At 37.3% G+C, this 24821-nt stretch overlaps 1 protein-coding gene across 1 annotated transcript; it reads right to left on the minus strand.

Annotated features, from left to right (window-relative positions):
• Positions 1 to 1428: 1428 nt before the first annotated feature.
• On the minus strand, positions 1429 to 24821 carry HOOK1 (hook microtubule tethering protein 1; the record flags this gene model as incomplete). The annotated part of the gene is made up of 22 exons (XM_079536271.1): positions 1429 to 1587; positions 2635 to 2703; positions 3755 to 3856; positions 4165 to 4265; positions 4672 to 4754; positions 5307 to 5341; positions 5825 to 5912; positions 6531 to 6671; positions 7228 to 7288; positions 7370 to 7457; positions 7655 to 7765; positions 8313 to 8514; positions 10086 to 10226; positions 10742 to 10908; positions 13640 to 13723; positions 14655 to 14717; positions 15825 to 15892; positions 16771 to 16903; positions 18412 to 18462; positions 18794 to 18866; positions 20532 to 20617; positions 24771 to 24821. 22 exons carry the CDS (start codon positions 24819 to 24821, stop codon positions 1429 to 1431), a joined length of 2157 nt encoding a protein of 718 aa, XP_079392397.1.

Here is a 24821-nt window from a genome sequence, read left to right on the forward strand (position 1 = left end):
GAAGATTGGGAAGGGAAAAATCAAGGAACAAGCCCTACTGAGGGGCATACAAAATGCAAGACTACTCAAAATTCATAATTCAAACCAAACTCAAAGCAGAAACTTCAATTCTGCAAAACAAAGCTGAACCCAGCTCTCAAATAAAAGATGGCCTTAGTGGTGAAGGTACTATATGTTTTCAGTGACGAGATTTATAATGGATTACAGACAGGTGCAGCAACCTCATTTGCACACTGTTAAGTGTATTCATTTAAAGGACTGCTATTACTGTCATTTAACCAGCTATAACAAATTTGTTCTAGACAGTTTGAAAAAAAGGATGGACATAAATTTCTTAAAAATACAGTTCACAAAAATGGAACACTTTTGCAATAAAGGGACACACACATTTGGAGAAAGGTAGCAACTCCCCCCTCAAGTGTCAGGTATCAATCCTGACTTTTCACCCTCAGTCTTTGCTGCCAAGGATTAGCAAAGCAGCATTTCACTCACCTGCAGAGCACAGTTAGTTCAGAATAATTGCAGTGAAACTACATTTAAAAATGAAGAAAAATAATTTCTATTCCTAAGGTTGTATACATAGCTGGAAATAAAGGTTTCTTCCTACACCATCTCCACCTGCAGCCTTGTCCCCTCATCCTCCCACGTCTCACAGATGCAGTGCACAGGTACTCCAGACTTTTAAAACACAGCCCAGACTTGAGTTAATACAATAGCTCTTTTTTTTTTTTTTTTTTTTTTTTCCTAAAACAAAAGCTTATTTGGCTTTGGTGAATTCAACATCTTCAAGGTAGGATTTCCTCAGTGTATATAAGCACTAACTTGACCTTTACTTAAATAGACTGCATAATTGTGTCTCTGACTTGAGATGACAAAGCCTGTCTCCTGTCATACAGGTCAACTAGTAATACAATTTTAAAATTTTGTTTTTAAATAAAAGCAAATATTTTCTTGCTTCTAAAATTGTATTTTATATTATATTATAGAAGAAGTATTTTTAAAGCACGTTACCAATTTTTTAAACTTCATTTTAGAAGAGGCCAGCAAAAATGTCAAATATTGCCAGTTTCCTGAAGTATATTTTTGCATAACATCTTCCTATTACAAAAGTCAAGTCTCTAGTCCAAATAAATTGATTAGTTTTAAATATATAGTGCCAATTTTCATATTTACAATATATCTTCAAGGCAAATATAAATCTTAAGTTGTGCTTGTAAGTACATACTGTAGTTATTAAATCTACTTCTATTGTGCTACCTTCTGGATACCACTGATCAAGTTAATCAAGCTAAGTTCTTGATAAATTCTGATGCTGAATTCACAGATGCCCACCACTGTAACATCATCTTTCACCAAATAGTTGAAGTGGAAGGTATAAAACATTTAAGGACACTTAAGCATGTAAGCTTCCCTCACTGTCTTTGTGGTTCAGTCAGGTGTTGCACTTGGTACTTTAACAGGAAGATTCCTTCTAGTATTGGTGACATGGCGCTGTTGAGCTAGGAAGGATCGTCCTGGGCCATCCCTGCAGGCACCATCACTGCCAAGCAGTCTGGCTTCCATACCTAATTTCTGGAGTGTTAAGCTCTGCAAATGAGAAAACACTTATTTCACACAGCAAACAAAAGATTGGTCATCTTTCACACACATAGTTAATATGCGTAAGTAATTGCTTTTACTATACTTCTAGGAGAACCTTGTAGTGCCATACAAGGTATGAACCAATGCAAAAGAAAATCAGATTCGTTCACCACAGAATATGTTAATTTTAGTTCATTGCAAAGTTGTTTCTTTATTAAGCATGCTATTTAACTTTGCTTTCATTGTTTGATTTTCCTTCCCAGCCTTCATGAAACTCTATACATTGTTTCAAATGAAAATGAACTTTCTCTAGTCCTTTTCACAGCAGTCTAAGATCTAACACTGCAACACTGCTGTAAGTATGGCTCTAACTTAATTTCACAAATGCCACGCTAAAGACTCTACAGATCTGAAGCAGGAGTCTGAAAGTCTTTGGAATCATGGCCTCTCTTTGCCTAGAGTTATGTGAGATGTGGCTATTGAGCATTAAAGAATTTGGTTTGACAAATCCAGCTGGAACCTTATGACAGCTTATGACTGTTAAGATGGCAGTCATGACCTATGACAAATTTTAAGTCTCCTGTTCCAAAGCCAAGCAGAAAAGATTAAGTATAATAATTTTACCAAATACTTGACTATTAAAGCATTTTCCTTTTATATTACTATTGGGAATGTTGATGCTTGGAATGTTGATTCCAAGTTACCTCAAAACTGGAAATTCTAGCTCATTTACTAACTAACTCATTAAACTTCGCATTCTTGCCTGCAGCCAGCATTAGAAAGTGCAAGAGTGGGATCTCACTTCAAACTCAGAATCTCAGGCTCCTCTCCTTACCTTAGTTCAATGTTTTTAGGCATGAGGCCATGCTAACCTGCAAGTTGGATATTTCAGACAAGTAGCTAAATTATTGCCTTTCTGTCCTAAGCACCAGTTCACAGTGAATATCCAAAAAAAAAAAAAAAAAAAAAAAAAAAAGTAATATTTCAGTGCCACACTTTGCAACATGCACTTTTAAGATTTCTAAAACATTAACAAATGATCTTTTGACCCACCTTGTTGTACCATGCAGTTACAATTAAATTTTCCTCATAATCACGTAACTTAGCAAGTTTGTATTCAGCCTGGAAAGAGAGATTGGAGAAGACAATCTCAAATTATACACAGAAATTGTCTGCATAAATTTACTGCAGCTCAGTAAGAAAATAAGTTTTGCAGAAGAAAACTTTAAGCATGCAAAGTAACTACAAGGTGTACAAATGTAAATAAAGTTGTTTCCTTAAACAACACAGAGATATCTGAGACAGTGACTACCTCAAGAAGCAACTAACCTTTATACAGAAACTGCACTTCAACTTAGAAACTTATTTTCAAACTGGAAAAATAAAGTATGAAAGTGTATTGCAAAGTCTAGAAATAGTCTGGAAGTCTTTTTGCACTTTAAAGTGAAAGAGACTTAAAGATAAGAACATAACTTGGCAGAATATTCTTGTCACATTACTGAATTTCTATTCTCTATGTACTTTTAATGACTAGTTTGTTCATATAAAAGAAATTTGAGGCTACAACATTTGTTAAGCCAGACCTCTAGGCCTACTAACTCATAGTGATGAATTCTGTATTTGTCAAGTAACTCTTCTAACTCGTCCCATCAATATTGTTATGGAAATAAATGCAGCATTTCCCAGTTTCCCTTTGTCTTTGAATTGCTGCCAATGCTCCTTCCAGAGAATCACAGGCAATGAAATTTTACTAAATTAGCACGTTTTACTCCTCAGTACAGTTTCAAGCACTCCAGTTGATGAAACCACTGATACCATGGGTCTAATAAAACTGTCATTGCCCTAACACCTAGTTAGCCACACAAACTGAATTTCATTACCACCGAAAAAGATCAGACTCTGCAGCTCTGTACAAGTTACTGTGTGGCAGCAAAATCCTTACTCTTGTGCTGTATTCGTTAGCACATCTTAAAAGTTTTTAGAAACATTTCATATTTGTGTTTCAGACGTACAAGGAAAGACACTGCTAAAAATCTATAGGTTTAATAGTCTCTGCAGTTCCCAAATAAAAGGAGCATTGAAGGGTACTGGATCATGAGTAACTTCAGTGTCTAACATCCAAGACAGCAGAACACGCTAATTGAAGTTATTTTTAAGTATATATAGATTTTACCTCCAATGCTTCAATTTTTTTGTCTCTCTCTGTTATCTGTTTTCTAAGCAACATGATTTCAGCAGATGCTGGATTCAGCTTGGGATCCAAGGTTTTTATCACCTATAAAAGGCAAAAACAAATGCATTACATATCAGCTTTGCACCTCGTTTGCTCACAGGAGAAATACAAAAACAGACCGAGTACAAGTTGGTCAAGGAGGATGAGAACCAAGCTTTTGTTTTCTTAATCCAGTAGGAAATAGGATATTAAGTTACTGAAGATGACTAATGCATCTCATTGTTCAGGCTGAACTATATATTCTCATACATTTCTGACTGGAATCAAGTAATCAAGGGCAGGAGAGGTTTGGGAACAGGACAAATCAATATAGTCAAGAATTTGTGTATCTTCAGAAATATGCCACTCACATTTCTTGCTTTCTCAAGGTACATTTTATATCTTTCTTCCATTGCTTTCATGTCCTCGTCTTTTTTTCGTAAAGCTGCTTCCAGCTCCCCAATCTTCTGGGCTATTTGTGGAAACCACGAACAATGACAACCAAAACAAAGATAGACATGGTATTTAAGCCTCCTCCCTCCTCCTCCCCCCAGGTAACTTTTCAGCTGCTATGCAGTTTCCTATCATAGGGTTCCATCTGACTCTGAACTCCCATTTATCATTCAACAAAAGTAACACCCCAACCAGCCTCAGCCTCTGTGTGCAAAACAAGTAAGCAAAAAAAACCAAACCACCAAAATAAAAAAAGCCCCAAGCGATTGTTTTTTTAATTGTTTCACATTTCAAATTTACACTCCAGAAGAAAGCCTTATCCAGAGTGGTATCTCACAGTCCAGAGACTATGCAAACCATTTCAGAAGAAACAACATAGATCCACAGAGAGGAAAAAATAAACAGACAAAAAAAACCCGACTTACGGTTCTGACTAACATCAGGCTGTAGTTCTGCAAGAGCAGCCTCTTTCTTCTGTAACTCATCATGAACTTCACTCAATTTTTCCCTACAAATGAAAGAATTAAGCTTAATTCTATGCATGATTTCATGCACAGTTCTAAGATACAGCAGTTGCAAGTTAATTGCAGGAAATGTTTAAGCAACAGCTTTAAACTCCAGTGATGCTTTTGAGTTTAAATATTAGTATGCATTTTTGCACAGCAATACAAACTGTAACTGAGATTCAATGCAAAAATTACCTAAGGGTAAAAGCAAGAAAGAAAGTGAACAACAAAAAAACCTCTCTAGCACCTCTTAAGCATGAACTCCATTTGCTGAAAGGGTGGATACATTTCAGAATACTTAAACGCATTTTGAGTTGCGCAAGGGTGACGTTTGTAAGTGTTACAGAATCAGAACAATTCAGTTACTGCTGGTGAAGAAGAGATGGTTAAGTGGATACCACTGAAAAAGATTCTCAAGACCAGAGCACAGTATTTAAAACAGGACTCTGAAAAAGCCACAAGACATCACTATGACGACTTGGGCAGTTTACACACTACAAGAATCAAATTACTTGGCATAATTAAGTTACTGTGGGTGCACGTGTGTTACTTACATATGTGCTGCCAATTTCTGCTTCAGGTTGCTAGACTACAAAGGAAAGTTAAAATTCAGTTAATTTCAGCATTTCACAATGTACAATATTAAGAACAAACCTACAAGCAATCCTTGAAAACTGATCACATCTAAAAAAGTTAAGCAAGCTTTAGAACCTCCATTTTTTACTTATTCCCATAACTGCATTCATATTTTTTGCACCAGATAGATACCAACTCCAGTATCTTTCTTTCTTTAAAGTTATCCTTCTCATCACAGCACCACTTAAGCATAAAACTAGAGACTTACTGAAGTGAAGTAAAAGGCAGAGGAGTTACAGCTTCTTAAATGGGGAAGGAAAAAAATAGAAAAAAAAAGCATCTAGCTAGGATCCTACTTCCTTAGTATCAGTCAACACCAAACACACTGAAAAAGAAGAGGTACACCTAAACAGTATTTGATGCTGCACTGAAGGATTTTAAACAAGAACTGCTAAGCCATATTCATCAGGGTCAAGAAAGCTGAACTTTCACTTACTCCTTCTGTCTTAGAACCTTGCTCCTGTAAAGTCTTTTGCAGATCTTCAATCTGCTGTTGTAACTCTCCAATACGCTCCTTGTTTAGCCTTTAAAGTAGAAAAGCCAAGGAAAGACAGTTAATATCATCTAAACAGATCACAGTACAGTGAGTTTTTTCTTCCTGCCTGGCTGATAATTTTGCAGAGGACTTACCCAGCAGGACATAAGCCACAAATAAACTCATTCCAAGTTATTTTAGTATGACTTGGGGTTCTGGTGAAACAAACATCTGGCAGCTCTATTAAACATTTTATAATGATTGAACTGAAACCATTTTAAGGTTTAAGTGAACTTAAACCTTAACTGCTCCTAAGTTATCATGTCCTACAAAACTGCTTTCAGCATTTGTTAACTGACAAAAAAATTCAAACCATATCCCAGCATCATTTGCTTGCAGCGTTAGAAATCGAGTTAGAAAACCAGGAATCAGAGCTAAGAGTGTTCTACAGACTACAGTTTCTTCACACCAATCCAGACTCAGAGCTGCTAAATTTTATGTCATATTTAAGATTTCCATCTAGCTTGTCGTTATCCCTTCCTGTTCATTTCACACTGGTGAAATTAAATGGGCAACTGGCTGCCAGCACAGTGCTGTGCTACAGATGCCACTCTGAAGGACCAGAAACCACATCTCGCTATATTTTAGATACTGTTTCGCCCGTCACCTTTTTTCAGTTTCTAATTCATTTACTGTCCACTGCTTTTGCTCCAGCTGTTTCTGGAGCTCTGTAATACGTTCATTTTCTGATCCTTCCTGTTGCAGTAGAAGCATCTTATTTTCATGCTGAAGCTGAATAAACATTTCTCTGAAAAACAAAACAAAAAACAACACAAAAAAAACCTGAGAAGAAAAGAGTCACCACTGATAGCACTGATTAAGAAAAAAGAAGAGAAAAAGTTCCTGTTCAACTTAAGTTGAACACAAGTTCTGAAGAATATAGATAGGGTAATAATTCAATTTTGGATGGAAAGGTAACTTAAACTTCGGAAACACCACAAAAGCATTTTCTTGAGATAAGCAAAGTTGTAAATTATGTAACTCCAAACTCAAATTATTTGTGTCTTTATGCTTCACTCTGCCAGACTTTCAAAGTAACCAGAGCTAGCAACTAGCTGTTCTATTTTAGCTGCTGCATATTTTGTGTATTACATATAGAAAACTGTTATGTTTTTAAGAAAGAATGCAAATCTTTCAGTGTGGGGAAATAATTACTAACAACTACATGAAGGGATCTATGTAAACATGAGGGATGCAAATCAAGAAGTGGGTGAAAAGGCCCTGAATCTGAGCTTTCATGGAGACAATTAATGTTACGTCCCATCCACAAAAATCATAAAACAAACTCAACCTTTATGTCTTACCTATATTCCACTGGCAGAAGCTCAGCAGCAAGATTATCGTGACTTTTAATACGAGATGCATCTGAAATTGCAGAAGTTCAGTTTAACAAACATACAAAAATCACTGATTATGAGAGAAAAGCCTCTGAAGATAAAGCAGTACCTGTTCGACTCAGATGATCCTGCTGCATCTGTGAGTACCGGAGCTCTTCGTTGGTCTCTTTCAATGCATCACACTGTACTATCAGTCTCTAAGCACACAAATTTGAGATGGAAGTAATTAATACTGCAATATTTTAAGCCCAAATAACATTAATAAGGGGCAGTACTAACATAAGGGGTAGTACTAACTTTTTTTTTAATATATTTTTGTTTTACAGAGATATGTGCACACAGACTCACTGAACACACTCATTTTCATTAGCTGCTCAAATAAGCTCACACTTACCTCTTTTTCTTTGACCAAAGCTTCATGTTTTTCTTCAAGTCGTTTCATTTCAAATGCTAACTTATCAGCTCTTTTAGATTCTTCAGACAGCTTGTGATGAAGCTCCTGGACCTTTTTTATTAAGAGATTACGTTTAGCATACAAATACACACGCGACATTTAGAATTATGTGAGAACCTTCATCCTATCCTATGATCATAAGCATAAATTTTTCTCTTTAAAATTGATTTTTAATATAATGTTAAGAACATCATATGCAAATGGTGATCTCAGTAGCAGCTAAACAGTTTCTCACAAGATTACAAGTTACCTCAGTTAAAGTAAAGGAGAAAAACCTCCAAATAATGGATAACCAACCAATCAAGGAGGAAGCTACAGTTAAGATTGTTAATATGCTTGTTTTCCTCTGTTTTTTAAAGGTGAAGAGCTCTAAGAGGTCTAAGGAGAGAATACAGGTTAAGTCCATGGCCTGTTAATTTAATGTTGATGTTGTCAACCATAAGAGGTAACCACCATATTTGAATATTCAAGTCCATGATATTTTAGATTAAACTACTCATTATTATTTGTTTTTTCCAGTGAAACAAAAATGCTTTCATTTAGGTAAAAGTATCTGAAGAAAAAAAAAATAACATCTTTAGTATAGGTGCAGCCCTACCTGTCTTTTGTAGGTTTCTAATTGGGCACGGGCTGCATTGGCTTTCCTCAGTTCATCTTCCAAACTGACTGTATTGTGCATGTACATCATGTTAGTTTCCTGCAGAGATTTGACTTGTCTTCGGAAGTCGTTCAGATCCTGCAGCTTTTTACGATACACTTCAACAGTTGACTCCAGCTTACTTGCTTTGTCTGCCGTAGCTCTTAAAGGATAGACAGGAATTAGAAGACAGACTGCTCTTTCAAAGATTAAATAAATCACATTCTTCTTACATGCACGTTCAAGCTATTTTCAAAGGAAGGTTCAACATACTTCAGAGCAGAGTTAAATCTTGCAGCTCTGTTTTTAACTGCAAACTTGCTCTTATGTGCAAAGATTGTTTATGAAGAGTGAAATCACCACAGGGTTCACACTGGACTAAGTCAATCGTGCCAGAAGTATGAGCAGACGTTAGTGTATCAAATATCTCTATGGAATCCTGCAGAGTGTAACTTAAATACACCACAACATCCTGTGCTGCACAGTTACCTCAAAGTTCTGGTAAGTGGAAAGGACAAAAATGCAGATATCCTCACTAGAGGGATACTGTGAGAAAAACCATTAGCAGATATGATCAAGGATTGCCAGCTGACCATTAACAAAATTTAATATCTGTCTCATATCACTAGAAGCTAGTGCAAGGAAGTTACACGAGAAAATCTATTATTAAGATGTTATTATTTCTGATGTTATTTAAGAACCACTATAACATAAACACCTGAAATCATTTTTTTCCATGTTTTATTCATATTATGGCCATTGATCCTGGCATGAAAAAAATCTAAGCATGGACTTTTTCCTGTGGTGACGTGGCATTCCCCAGCTTTTCCTTCTCTTTGTTGTGATAAAAATGCTGCAAGAGAGACTTGAGATAACACTTGAGGATAAGTACCAAACCATGGGGGAAGGCTGATAGATTGTTTTGTGATGGTGCTGCCCTGCTGTTACTCTTTCTCCTGGTAACTTCTTTCTGCATCAGTATGTTAAGAGGAGTTGCCGGCCCATCCAAATGTCTGATGTAACATGGCAACGAAGCAAGTAGGGACCAGTGGCTGGACCAGACTCCAGAGGTGACTGCTGCTTCATCTGCTTCGACACTGCTGGATGTGGAGGGCTGGGAAATACTAAGGGTACCCCCAACATTTATATGCTTGCACGTGTAAGCCAGATAAGTGGTGTTTACTGTAGGCCTTTATGACATTACAGTTGATGTAGTGGTTGAACCTGATTATCTTGAAGGTTCTTCCAACCTAAATGCTTCTATGATTTTCTGTTTTATAAATAGTGGTATCAAGAAGTGAACCTAAATCTAACCTAGAATTCAGATACCAAAAGTTATGTCAAAGTTCTAGCTGCACATGTGCTTTCCGACATCAGAAAAGGCAGGCTCTTGCCAACACGAATGTCTCCCTTTAGTAAAATACATGTATGAATCCCTACAAAAATATCTTCATTCTTCCAGAGCCTAAGTTTCCTTTCATCCCACATGAACAGCAATTTCCGTATTTATTTAATCCTTCTTTACAGAAGAACTCTAAGTTGCTGTTCTTATACAAACAAGAGAAGCTCTGCATGTAATTGCTCTTCATTTCAGCTTTAATTAAGAGCCCTTTTCCAACATGCCCTTTGTATCTTGTTTAGGAGAGAGTTATCCACAGATAGAAAAATTCTTAAGAAATACAAAGCCTTGAGGTTAGTCATTAAATCCTACTAATGTGGAGCAGAATTATATACCTAAGAATGTCATTTTCATCTTTCAAGGCTCTAGATTCTTCAGCCAAGGAGGTTAGTTCGTTGTTTCTATGTTGTAGTTCAATCAATTGTTTTTCTAGATCTTCACAATGGACACGATAATCATCTTTGGCAGCTTCAAGCCTACCACAACAAAAACAGGAAGTCTGTTAAGAATATATTCATCACACATTTGGCTTATAATGTTCCACTTAGTACTAGAACTAATAAAATAGATTTTTAAAACGGAAACCTATTGATTTAAGAAGCCAAAAAATGGTACAGTAAGTACGAAGCATTTTAAGGCCTATTTTTTAACCCACAATGGATTATATTACATACTGTAGGTTATGTTTATTATTATTTCAGGGAACCATGTGAAAAATGAAAATGCTTTTTTTTTTTTTTTAACATACGGATCACAAAGATTAATGTGTGAAAGGGCCATAAAATAATGATTACAGAATAACAACTTGTTTTTCTTATTAAGGTTGAGGACTGCCTTTAGATTAGGTTATGTTAATACAGTAGTGAAGTGCTACTGAATTTTAGCAAAAGAAATTAAGATGGAAAACCCTGAAAGACTATCAGAAATTCTCAGGATATATTTGACGTGACAAGTAAGGCTTTTTTGAAAGAAAAATAAAATGGTTTCATACCTGAAGTTTTCTTCCTGCAGTTGTTCTAGCTGCAACTGCGCATGAAAATACTTTTTTGCTACCGCAGTATTTGGATCATCAAGAGAGTCATCTAATTGCTCCAGCCTGTCATTCAGAATCTCATTTTCTGACACCAAGCTGTTCTTTTCATCCTGAAGGGCAGCCACCTAGCACAGATAAAACAGCATCAACACTGTAAGACCCGTCCAATTGGAAAGAACTAGAGCAAGACAGAAACATGTCACCAAATTAGTTCATGAGAAAGGCTGAGTGTTTAGAAACTTCAGAATGTAAATACATAGCATACAGATGTTTAGTGTTTGATAGTCGTGAAGCACTAAAGGAAAAGTATCTCTAAAAAAAGAAACTTTTGTAACTGAAACCATGGAAGAGGCGTATGATGCGATATGGAGAGAAACTGATTTTCAGTAGAAAAGATACAACGGGCACCATACAAAAACCGTAAAGTACTGGTGGAAAGGTACTCTCCATCTTGCTTGTCCTTAGCAATAAAAGCAGGATGGCACACTCACACGGTACTGCCGTGCGCTCAGCAGTGAACGGCTGCGCAAGAAGCGGTTCCAAGCGCCAGAAGCTGGTAAGCACACACGCAAAAGAAAAAACCTGGACTGCTTCAGATAGAGCATGCATTTTTTGCAACAAGTTTGAAACTGAGTGTTCACAGCTAAGCAAATGAGAATACGGCACTGTACTGAAACAGTAGGTATATTAACAGCCATAAAATGGGGGAGGATTAAGAGGATGGAACTTGTAAAGTTTTTCTAGTGAAAACTACTGTGTTAATTTTAACATCCTGTCAAACATAAGAGCATGTAGCACGTGTTAGTTAACTGGCATTTAAACAGGGACAATATGCTTTGTGGGTTATGCTTTCCTGAATCATAAAGAAAACCTACCTTTCTTATATTCTTGGAATCTATCAAGGAAGACTGAGACCTTACAAGTGAATTTATTAAGAATTAGTTTAAATGAGAAGTGTCAATCATTATTATGGCTTCAATAAATAAGTTAAAAAAGCATATCATGGTGACATTATTAGATAAAACATCAGATACATATAACCTAAACCATGCAATACTAAGTAACAGCATGTTTGTGATTGAAATTTAAAAGTTTATCTAACAGATCTAAGAAACAAAACGATTTTTCCTGCAGCACTTCATTAGATGCTGGCTTTCTAGGTCCAGCCTTTTTTAAGTACTGGATAACAACTTACTGTATACCTGCATGCAGAAACACCTGTGAGTAAACAGCATATCAGCCTTACTCAGTGTAATACTTCCTGTCCAAGGTTCAGCCACTCCTTAGATCATAGAATGGCCTGGGTTGAAAAGGACCTCAAAGATCATGTAGTTTCACCCCCCCTGCTGTGTGCAGGTCACCAACCAGTAGATCAGGCTGCCCAGAGCCACATCCAGCCTGGCCTTGAATGCCTCCAGGGATGGGGCATCCACAGCCTCCTTGGGCAACCTGTTCCAGTGCCTCACTACCCTCTGTGTGAAAAACTTCCTCCTCATATCCAACCTAAACCTCCCCTGTCTCAGTTTAAAACCATTCCCCCTTGTCCTATCACTATCCACCCTCTTATACAGTTGTACTCCCTCCTGTTTATACCTCCCTTCAAGTACTGGAAGGCCACAATGAGGTCTCCCTGGAGCCTTCTCTTCTCCAAGCTAAACAAGCCCAGTTCCCTCAACCTTTCTTCATCTCTAGAAGTGAGAACTTCTGAATAGTAAATACAATGCTTTCCAAAGTTTAACAACTGTAATCTGCAAATTCAACTGTCAGAGCAATTCTCTTGCACGTTTAAAAGAAATTGTTTTCTCCTTCAGGGTTCTATTCACAAGAACTTTTATGTCTCTGCTTTTACCAAGAAGGCATACTGTTGCTTCAGGAAAAAGAACTGAATTAATATTTTAAGTCCCCAAGAAGATCATCCTATCCTATCTACTAACTGTATCTACAGTTAGTAACCAGAACTCCCTTTCTATGCAGGCACAACTATTTCAGTCATTACTGTCTGTAAGAAATCTAAAATTGGTCTCGAGTTATTTATTACTAAGGCTCCTACAGCCAGTACAGCACTCTGGCTCCTACAAGAAGATGCCACACAAACGTTTGCTTTGTACAGGATCAAATACGAGATGAGCTGCTTTAGCACATAAGCCTCTTTCTATTCTCACAAAGGAATCAGACTTAGGGCTAGCACTTGTCTAATTTTCTTTAGAAAAAAAAATAAAAAATAAAAATTCAAGTTCTCACTTATTGCTGTGAAATCAACAAATCCTTTCTCAAAAGAGACTCAACTGCTATTACCACTAAAAACAGAGGTACATGTATTATCTTTGCAAGTTAAGCAAGGGGCTAAGCGAGCAATTAGATTCTTATTTCTATTTCTCAAAGTATTCTCCATGATCAAACTGTGTACAAGAAAGCTCAAATTTTTAGATAAATTTTATAATCTTTTATCAACTGCTTTTGAAAACTGCATAATTTTCCTTTGATTAAATCTAATGACTGATTAGTAAATGAATGGCATTTCTTTTTAATATAAAGTTCAAAGGACTAACAGCAGCAGTGATAAAAAGCTGTGGCATCTTTGTTTTGATGGCTGTTTGCTACTAGAGGCGAACATAAAGGTAACAATGAAACAACCTCTGGGTTAAGAGTTGACACAGGACCTCAGCTTACATTTCCATCAGCAAAGTCATTGTATACAGTGTGGAGAATGGTTGCTTCCCCCCTCCAAGAAAACACAATTAAGAAATCTCATTAAAAGTTAAATGAATACAAAATTCAGTTTGACTTTCCTAATTTCTGCATCTTAACAACACCACTACTACACACTGAAGAAATAAGCTGCTTACTGTTTCTTACCTGTAAATCTAGCTCTTGACATCTTTGTGCCAACTCCTCTTTTTCTGCTATTGCTTCTTGAAGATCCTCCAAAGCTTTTTTAAGCTTTAAAAGAACAAAGACAGTCAAACACTTCTAGTCTCCGAAGCGTCTCAATTGCTTAAATAAATCATTTAAAGGACATTAGGCACTCACACAGAGTTAGAAACCTGCATCTACTGTTGGATCAGGACCTCAGTTCATTTAAACACAGTTTAAACGAGTACTGCCTGTATTAAGTACTGAAACTCAAACATTCAAATTCAATACAACTTATGCTAAAAGCAAAACAAGAACAAATAAAACCAGAGGTAACTGTATTGTCACAAGTTCAAAGTCTATGCCTGTTAAATGCCTCCAGTTCTTTGGATCACATATGCTCATTAAGTAAGTTGTGAGACTTATACATGTGTATCAAATCTAAAAGTGGGATGCCTATCTTCCTTCTCTCAATATAAAATTCATTGTCAATACAGCAATATCTTTTTAAATTCAAGCTTGCTCTGGGCAATCAAATACCTTCATCTCAGAAGAAAACAAAGCATTTAGTCTGATACAGCTGAGTCTTGATGTACCCTTAGCTCTTCTTGCTACATAGATTTGTATTGGTAGGTTCTACACCACCAAGGAGGATTACCTAGTTTCCTTCACATACATTTTAAAGAAGCTTTATTAGCACAAGCCTTTTAATCCATTTCTTAGAACTGGCAATAAAAGAGAGCATTACCTTACTGTATAATAGCCTACATCAGGATGTTGTTCTACCTTTTTTGAACGGTTTAATGCCAGCTCTGACAGAACAGACATCAAGCAGTTTGTGCAGAGAGAAGAAAACAAGATCTAACATATTTGTTGTTTTGTTGTCGTTGGTTTTGTCTATTTTGTTTTGTTTTTAGAATTAGAGAGGAAGAGCCGTCCTCTTCATTTGAGGGAAGTCAAGATACCAGCATAATCTTCAGTCCTGAATTATAACAACTACAGAGTGTTAAGCACTCACCTGTTGTTCCATTTCACTTGGTGCATCACTTGCAGAAGAACCCATTGCTTCCTTGCTCATGAGCTACAGAAAAAGGCCACGGGAAGAAAAAAAAAAAAAAAAAAAAAAGGTTAAATAGGAGGTTAATATTCTGAAAATCCACTGTCTACTACTGCTGCATACCAGCTGTATTTTCTATCATGTCCTTGTTCCCCTCCAATACATAAAAACAGATTAATAATAATAAAATTATTCATTGTTGATACAGAATTTGAAGAAAATCTAGAGTAAGATAGCTGATCCTCCCCCCCCAACTGAAGCGCAAACAGTAACGTGTTACTTGATGAATATATTCCTCAGTCAAGCTAAAACAGCAGACCAGAAGATAGGGTTTCACCGCTCAAATTTAATAGTTATCATACTTCTTTGTGCCACTGTGAGCTAATTGCCATTAAAAGCAAACAATAGGAACGTTAACACAGCTTTCCTTGATCTCTGATACAAAGATGCACATTGTTTGTCAGCAGTTAAAGGGCTTTACTGCTTACTCAGGAAGTACAGTATTACTTCTTGACCTCACTCAGTTTGATTAGTCACAAAACAACAAATGAGGTGTATGGAATGATTTCTGTAAATAGGATGGATTTTAAACCTATATAGATCGTTTTAATCAGGAAATTTTAAAGTCTAATACTATCTCCATCGTTATCTTGATGGGGGTGCATTTACACATAAATTTTTCTTCCAATGTCAGTACTGCAGTTATTGACTACTTCCACATTTTGCTGAGCTTCAGTCCTGACCCTCAACAAATGTGACTATGCTCTGAGCTGGATCACTGAGATGATCCAACTAAGAACATAATAAGATGGCAGTGGGAGAGAACCATGACAAAAATAGAAGGGACTCAGCTGGGAGTTTGTACATCAGGAGCTGTCAGAACAATGCAGCCCCACAGTTACGATCAGCAGTCTGGATACAAGACTATAAACAGGGAAGAAATTTCAGATCCAGATTACAATCTAATCAGCACTTGGCAACTAGATACGTTTCTTAACATTTCTAGATGCACCTCCACAGGTTGTGCATTTGGACATGGGACTAAAACCAAGACTATTTGGTTGGTGGCTATCGTCTCCAAATAGTTACGCAAATTTCTCAGCTGAGTGCACTAGGCTGGGAGTTACTTACTTCTTGAATGGCTGTCATGACAACATGTTGAACAGACTCTTCAAGGGTCATGATATTTTGTATTTGTTCTGTGGAAAGTAAGATTTGTAGTTATTAATAACAATGTTCATCTTGATGCTTCGAACAACTTGACAACTTTTTAGAAAGATCCAGGAGAAACTGTTCTCTAAAGAGCTGCTCCTAAACAGGTAGTGCTCTTCTCACACAGAGCATTAGCATTAACCAACATCACCATAATCCAATTAAACATAAGGAATTATAAATTCCTAAGTGAACAAATTTTATCCTGTATACAGCAGAGAAAGGAGATCAAGACACACATACTTCCACAGCACTTTTTCTAATACTCACCTATACAGATGCACATGAATACGTTTTTGCAAAAAAGTCAAAACCCTTGCAAGTGAATTAATCAAGTGTAACAAAAGACATTTACTGCTAGTATCTTCATTGCCAATGCAACCTGACAGCTTACTTCCTATGCGCTCTTTGATGCAATCATTCCAGACTACCCAGGAATCAAACCTATTCTGTGAATGAAAGCATGGCAAGGTTTTTTTAGCCACCAGCTCTTGTGAGAGACAAATAAAACTTCAGCCTCTGCACATAAACAGAAGGTAGCTTTTCATTTAACTTGCTTGAGAGGTAGCAGTTGAATAATATGTTTGAAGTCTTTATTTGTATTTTACAATGTAGGAATAATTCCCCCACGCATACTTTACACTATTCTTACCCAATCCTGAACAGTTTGAATCTTGAAGTTTGAGTTTTATACACAGATTTCCATAGGTGTTCTGCTTTTAAGTAAATACCAGTTTCAGGTTAGGCATCTGATTAGGCAACAGAGACATCTTGATACATAAGAAAGATTCTACGTGCCTTCCACCTTAAAAATCACCATGTCCTGAGTCAGTCTGTTTGTTCATCAGATTAAGGCAGTGCATACCTTGTTTCTTTTCACAGTTGACCGCACAGCCTAAAATAAGCTGCATAAGCCTCCCCAGTTCAGTAGGATCTGATTTCTCAGAAATCTTATTTAAGTCTGGAATAAGTTCTTCTGAAATCTGCTGATCCAAAAACTGAAACATAATCAAAAAGAGACATGGGACTTTTGGTTTTGCTTACCATGAAATCATAAGTCATTCAAGAAATTTCGACAATGAAAGGGCCATTAATAAATTTGTTATGAAAAAACTTATGGAAGGAAAAGCTTGTAACCATTAAATGCGGAGATACAAACTAAAAATACTGGTTTATCAGAGAGCACATATTATAATTAGCCTAGGAAATCTGAAATGGCCTCGATAAAACAGATGTTGTTAACACATTTGTTACAGGACTTCATACATGATACAGACGTAGCACAAACTATTCTTTTATGGGGCAAGAAAAAGCAGTTCTAAACTCCCTCTCCTCGAGTGTGCACTTGCGTAGGGGGCGCTCAATACAGTGCTAGCCAGTGTCTTTTATGAACCTCTGTACCTGATGTTTGCCTCCAATCTAATCAAAAGTAGATGGCATTAAGATATACTGAAATCAGCCAGCAATTATTGCCATGTAGTTATGCACTTCAATAAGAGTTCATTAGAACTGTCCCAGCAAGAACACAAATTTTGAAAGTCTATTAACTGGGGTGTGTCATCTTTGTTATTATTTTTTTTAAATGACCATTTGCAGAAGAAAATAAAGCAGCAGTAAGTTAAAGATCTTATGACAGCCCTCAGATATGAGATAATAATTTTCTTCTACCAACAAGACAAAAAAAAAAAAAATATATATATATATATTTATGTTTATTTATATATAGAATATATATAGAATATATTTATTCTAAATTTATTTCCTCTCTTAGGTTTTCATCAACCTAAACAAACTCCACTCCTGGGCTTGCCAGAGAACCTCAATGCTGGCAATATGGAATGGCTTGGCACTTGATATCACAAGAGGTGAAACCAAGAAGCAGTAAGATGATCAGGTAAGTTTTTCACTGTAATTAATCACTGTAATCACTGTCCATAAAAATTACAATGCTTTCCATTACTTTTTGTTTTTGTTGTTTTTTTTAAGTCATGACACAGCACCCATTTACAGCTACTGTACTTGATCTGCTTAAGAGGGAACACCATTATCTTTATCCCCAGAATTTATAATTTATCTCCCAGCTTCTAGATGAATATGAGAATAGACTAAGGCTGTTATATGTGTTCCTGTTGAATAGGAAAGGATTAAAGCTTTACTTGGAAGGAGCAAAATGAAGATACATCCAAAAGCCTGCAGGATTCTGTAGTTCAGTACTTCTGACATTTGTCCAGGCAGCAACAGAAAACTAGTCTCCAGATTATACTCTAAGTCTTATCTAAATTATACATGCTTAAGAATGTATGTGTGTGATACACATAAACATATCCAATTTTATACGATTACACTAATTTTTGTCCATTCAGATCTCTCATTTAACCAGATAATTACTACATACATCCTACCCAAAAAGCCCCTCATACACACTACTTAGCCAAGGTGAAAGAGGAAAAAAAAGGACCCTAAGTGAAAAACATATTTATTGATTAGAACAATCAGAATTCCATACCTCATGATAGTAGTCCATAATCCCTTGCAGTATTTTCTTCAGATTACTGGACTAATTGTTGTACATGAAAGATAAGGTTACAGGTTTTTATTAATCTATTATTTAAGTACAGTGAAATCAATAATTTTTACAATCAAATGTTTATAAAGCAGCTCTGGAAGAGGACCACGATGACAGAGGAAGAGAAATATCACAACAGAAAATCCCCACGCACCAATTCCAGAAGTCACTTAAACTATTAATAAACAGTTCAAGTACATTCAACGTAACCTCAACAAGTCTGAGCCTAATTCTGATCTGTAGGTTTTGGACGGCCAGGCAGGCTCAGGAGGGACACCAGATCCACACTCATAAAACTACTATTAATCAGAGTTTTTAATACCTTTATCCTCCAGTTGTCACCAACATCCTCTTTAATGCGATTTAACCAAGATGCATCAAACCAAGCAACATCTCTGAAACAAAATTAAACGATTGAAGCATTAATAAGCACGCGTGTAAATAAATAAGCCATCAGATTCTCAGCATTAAATCATCATGATGTTTAACTAGGGTCTTCAATGAAGCAAGAACTCCAGGAGATTGCATGTCATACTCATGTCACAGGAAATATCCATCCTCCTGGCTGAATTAAGATAGCATCTTCCTGGCCAGAAAGAATTTCTGTACAGGTTTGAGCCATCTAGACCTGGAAACACAAGTAGGTAAAGGCCTTTGTCACGCTCAGTTACTACACCTACCAAAGCTGTCACAGTGCTGTACAGAAATGTCATCATTTGGAAAGAGCTGTCATTAAATTTGCTACCTACTTTTGTACATTTGGACTTTTCACAGCATTCACTGCAATTATTCAAAGGCACTTATCGAGGAAAAAAAAAGACATTTTATCTACTTTCATTTGATAGTAGTTGTTTTTGATAGTTTCTTTTCTATCCGTTTATCCTAGACAGAACTATATTCACTTTCACCAGCATAAATGAGTTGTTGGCAGAGGAGTTTATACACCTTAAGCTGCAAAAAGTTACAATCACATCATATCTAACTATATCTCAACTTTTACACAGCATTGTTTATCCACTGATATCAAAGCACCTAATAAGAGACAGCTATTACCCCCACTATTCACTAACTTGCTTTTAAATTAAATTGTCCGCAACAACCCTAGCATCACAAAACACACAGTAAGCCAGTGTTCTGGCCATTATGCTACATTGCTGCTACAGATCTTTGCCTGTAGGAGTGCTGATTATTTCTTATTCTCTGATCCTGACACGGCTGTCTGACTGACACACTGGTTTAGCAATAGTGGCATCCTGCAGGGACATCTAGCTAAGTAACAGCGACAAGCAGAGCTTGTTAACACACACAGCACAGAGATGCTGGGAAGTGACCCTCAGCAAATCTTCACTAGGCAACCCCACACCAATTGTTGTACACCTCAGGAAAAGGGGGAGTGTTTACACAACACTCCTCAAGATCTGTAAAAATAAACCTTTTTTAGGTTGACAAGTAATTTCTTAATAATCAAAAATACAGTTTGCATAAGAAATGATAATTTATTATTGGAATCACCACCAAAACCAAAACTGCAGTGATAACTAGTTTCAATAAATGCCTCATGTCAGAATCCTCTTTGAGGAGACTTCAAGTTCGAAAATTAACGGGTCACTCAGTTGAACTCTGTCATCATGCCAGTACAACTGCAATGATTTTGCTGGTGATCAGCCCACTCCCACTAGTTTAAGTAGTAATGGACCAGTGCCTTTTGAACTTTTAGTTCCTTATTCTATAGAGGAACGTAACCCTAAACTATGGGTATCCACAGAAACACTGCTAACAAGAAAATTGAAAAAGATCGTATTTTTTGCCTTGTTACTCCTAAGTATAAATTTAATAATACAGTATTAGAATATCTCCTCATCCCCTTCTCCTTTCTATCACTTTATTATACCACTATATTTTTGTTCAGGGGATGATTTAAAGAAACACTTCATTTTCTGCTACAAGCCACCTGCTCTGAATTTATCACTGTATAATAAACCTCTGGGTGGGAAAGTGACTTACATACACAAGCCTCAAGAAATTAAATACCTGTTCTTTGAACTCATGTATCAACTTACATTTGATGAAGCACCTGAGCCATGGCAACACCATTGGTCAAATCCTGAACATTCCTGCAAGGTGCGGCAGTGTTGAACGTCTGCAACTAGAAGAGTGAAAAACTTAGTCAGTTTTCTTAGTCAGTGGACAGAAGGACACAACATAAGTTACCAATTTCCTTTTCCTCTTTAGGAACGAGGTCCATCTATATACTTTTCAGACCTTCCCCTTCTTTTGTGGGCAGTCTGAAATCTCTTTTGAATGATGTAGATTTTAACCTAATTCCCTCAGTATTTGTAGCTGTTGATTACAACTTGTACCTTAAAAGTTTGCTTTATCATGCTTTGTTTTTCCATACTAGCGTTTTTATTATACCTCAGATTATAAATCACTAATTTGGGAACTAAAGGTCCCATTCACCCACCCCTCAGATTATGTTGGAACACTTAACTGTGGATACATATTGCCTCAAGAAAAATTGGCATCAAACAGAAAGTGAATGCTGAATAAGATAAAAATAATCCAGCCTTTTATTGATGCACTTCGTAACAGAAGTCACAGCACAAATATGTCCTGATATTATTTGGTGATTAAGAACAAAAGGGAGAAAATTATGCAAAAACGTTGGAAAATGCAGTTATCTGAGAGCTATGGCACACTTGGGGGGTATGAAGATGACTGAGAAAGACTGAAGCATTTGAAGCAGTGCAAGCTGGCAATGTATTTATTTCCTTCAACACAGGAATTCAAACATCAGTCCACAGATGTTCTTATTAAAACGTACAATTTCAAAATACTGTTACACAAAATAAATTTCTACTGTAAAATCTACTATACATCTTCTCCTGGTACTTGAATTTCATTCGTATACTGTTCCTGATATTTACAGCTAAAATAGCTTTATATTTCCTGCCAATTTCCAAGCATCACACTACGTTTAACGTTTACGTACATCCAACCACGTTTAAGCAAGTCACCTCTTCTACATATTTCTACCTAAAGATTAAGCAACAAAGCCCCAGTTTTCACTCTTCACCCCTATTAGAAAACCAGATTACAGATGAAAGTTCTTTATAGGAAGTTTACCGATCTATTCTGTATGAATTATTCAATCTAATCCTTGTGTTCTAGCTACTGCTTCTAGGCACAAGCATAAATGGAGTCCCTTTGTGCAAGGACTACACAAACGGGATTCAGCTCCCATCCTGACCATTCAAATTTAACAGCCAAACTCAAAGAACGAACAATTTCAACACTTCTGCTTTGTTACAGAGCTCTGCAATGAGCATTTGCCTATCAGACTGCTATACACACAGCATATAACCAACTATCCCATCAGTCTGAGGAAGCATCTATAACACCAGCATCACACATCCACAGGATGCTCTTTTGTCGGGCTATCTATCAAGCTCTGCATCCAACACTAACAGTTTCAAGCTATAAAGCCTTAAAACAGATGTACCCAGGTCCTCAAGTCACACCACATCAGGCAAAAAGTTTCTAAAACTGTTCATGTAACCCCAGATGAGGGAGAAACAAACAATTTTTTATTCATTTATTTTTCAATTTGAAAAGTCTTCTTAAAATCTTGTATTAAAGCGAGCAAGAAGTCAGTAATCCCTTGCAGGTTACATAAAAGATTAAGCAGAACACAAACTGAAGCAGCAGTGATTGACAGCGCTGCTTTCTAATAGCATAGCAGCTTTCGTGTCAACACAGGAGCAGACATAAGCTCACATGTCAAGATTCAGCACGCCAGAATTCAGGGTTTTATGGCACAATACTTCAGTGCTGCCTTGGATACACAGCCTTGTAAACCAAATAAATTGCTAAGTAGGGTAACAGGTTCTGTCATTTTAGTTCTATGACCAAGGCCACCTAATTCTGCAAAAGCTGAGCAAATAGCTTTAGAAAACCTTGTGGTGTGCAGCTGCTTTATGTATGCTGCTATCTAGAGGAATAAAACAGCTCATTAGGATTAAGCAAAAAGCAAGAACAAGAGTCTTAGTCTCTCTGCACATTTTAAAGTTTTATAAGAGTCTACAAACAATATGATAGCAGGGGTATTAATTAAGGATTCTCCAAACCCCATGCCAATGCAGTCATTTCCTCTGAGCGTTTTTTGTGTATTTACAAAACCAACATGATTTGGGAGCACAGGGAGGAGGTTGGTAGAAGCAACTGTAGATTTTTAGTTTGCACCAGTACTAATTTTTTCAAATTTGATTAGTTTTTCTAAATATAGCCCCAAGGACACACTGCTACTCAAGCTAAAGACCATTTCAGGAGTCTGGCTTAAACAACCACCCCATTTATTTCTACATCAGGAGCAGATATCTTTCTCATAGGCATACACTATGACTATACACAGGACTAAGTCACAAGGACATTAACATTACAAATACTGCCAGTGCCATAAAGCACCGAAATAAAAGCACATCTGTTGTAAAAAAAAAAGCCTTCTGTCTCCATGCTGCCATAAGAGAACTGGGAAGGACGACTTAGTTCCACCAGACTTTCAAACCCCTCCCTTTTAGAGACAGTTTTAACACAGTTTTCCTTGTGCATCTTCTGATTTGCACATGTAAAGCTTTGGATTATGTACTCTCATATCAGATATCTAAAAGATACTTTAAGAAGGAGATCATAACCAAGCAGAAACAAGGTTTTCCTGTAAACAAACCAGTTCAGTAGGTTTTCATACCAGTGACTGAAAGAAGTTGTGTCAGTGACTTCTGTACAAACAAGATCAAGCCTTTACCATGACATGATTTTTATTCAGCTTTGGACACAAAAAGATTCAATTTACATGTGTCACACTTGTCACCCGCACGTGATTTCACATAATTCAGCTCTGCTTTTAGATCAGGAGTGCTAATGCAAAATGAACTATGGGAGGAAAACTGATTCTAAGGCACACTGTACTTCCAATCCCCACACGCAATCCTTATTCACTTTCCTCCCCTTTTATTAAATTACAGATGACACACACCAAAACACACATACGCTAAAAACTGCAACATACACACACACACACACACATATATTTAAAGGCCAGTGTGCACAAATGCCTCACAAATACTTTCAAGGCATTACAGTTCTCCGGCCATTCCCCTACAGAGGATCTGCTATGCAGAAGTGACCCATATGTAGAGAGGTTTGTCTTAACACTGCTCCAGTTTGGAGACAAAAACAGCAGAAAACTGAGAGGCACAGTACCAGAACATCCCCAGCTCTATTGATAGAGCTCCTACATGCCATTCATAGAATCACAGAACAGCCTGGGTTGAAAAGAACCACAACGATCATCTCGTTACAACCCCCTGCTTTGTGAAGGGTCTCCAACCACCAGACCAGGCTGCCCAGAACCACATCCAGCCTGACCTTGGATGCCTCCAGGGATGGGACATCCACTCCTACCCAGAGTTGACTTCACATGCAGGAACCAGTTTATTTTCTTCACTTAGAGAATTGTTTCTGCGGTGGACTGGTGAGCTCTTAACAAATTTTAACACAATCTTAACACACATTACTTAATTTTTCTTAGGAATTCATGCACATCCCCTGTGTAGTTTAATGCAACTATATTACATTTTTCTGTAACGTCATCAAAACATTCAACTCAATGACACCCACATTACAGAACTAACAGGTAGCATTTTTTAAGCAATGAATGTTTCCTACTATAAAATGTGCCCAAATTGTGGGGAAAAAAGGCCAGGGAGATACAGCAGCAGAACACAGTCATAAACAAGGTGACCAGGCTTTTGTTGTACTGCTGAATAAACAAATGCAAACTTTTATTACAACAGAGACCTGCAGAGCCTTCTCAGATGGCTTCTCCACGTTGCCTCAGCATTCCCTTTCAGACCCTACTGGATATCGCGGCCATACTAAACAATTAGGCACATATAACATTAGGAACTTGGAAAGAACAAACTGAACGAAGCTGTGTGGTTTCTGCTCTTGATGATGTTAATTACAGAGCGGTTTCCACACTGGAGAACCGCTGCTCGGGCCCACAGGACATTCACTACACGGGACATTCACCACACCGCCTCCGCAGGGCTATTTCTGACAGAACGCTTTCCCGTCATTAAGCACCGTTTCGTGACGCAGGCCCGGATCTCACAGCCCGCCTTCCCCCGCTCCCACACGGCTCCTCAACCCCCGGCCCGCCCTCCGTCACCGCGGCAACACCGGGAGCCCAACAGGTGCCCGCGCGGCCTTGACGGAACGGGCCCTCCAGCGCCACTCACCCACAGGATGAGGCTGTCACAGAGCAGCGGGTCCGCCGCCTTCGCCTCCAT

This window comes from Tetrao urogallus (genome assembly GCF_951394365.1).
Source record: "Tetrao urogallus genome assembly, chromosome: 5".
Taxonomy (NCBI): domain Eukaryota; kingdom Metazoa; phylum Chordata; class Aves; order Galliformes; family Phasianidae; genus Tetrao; species Tetrao urogallus.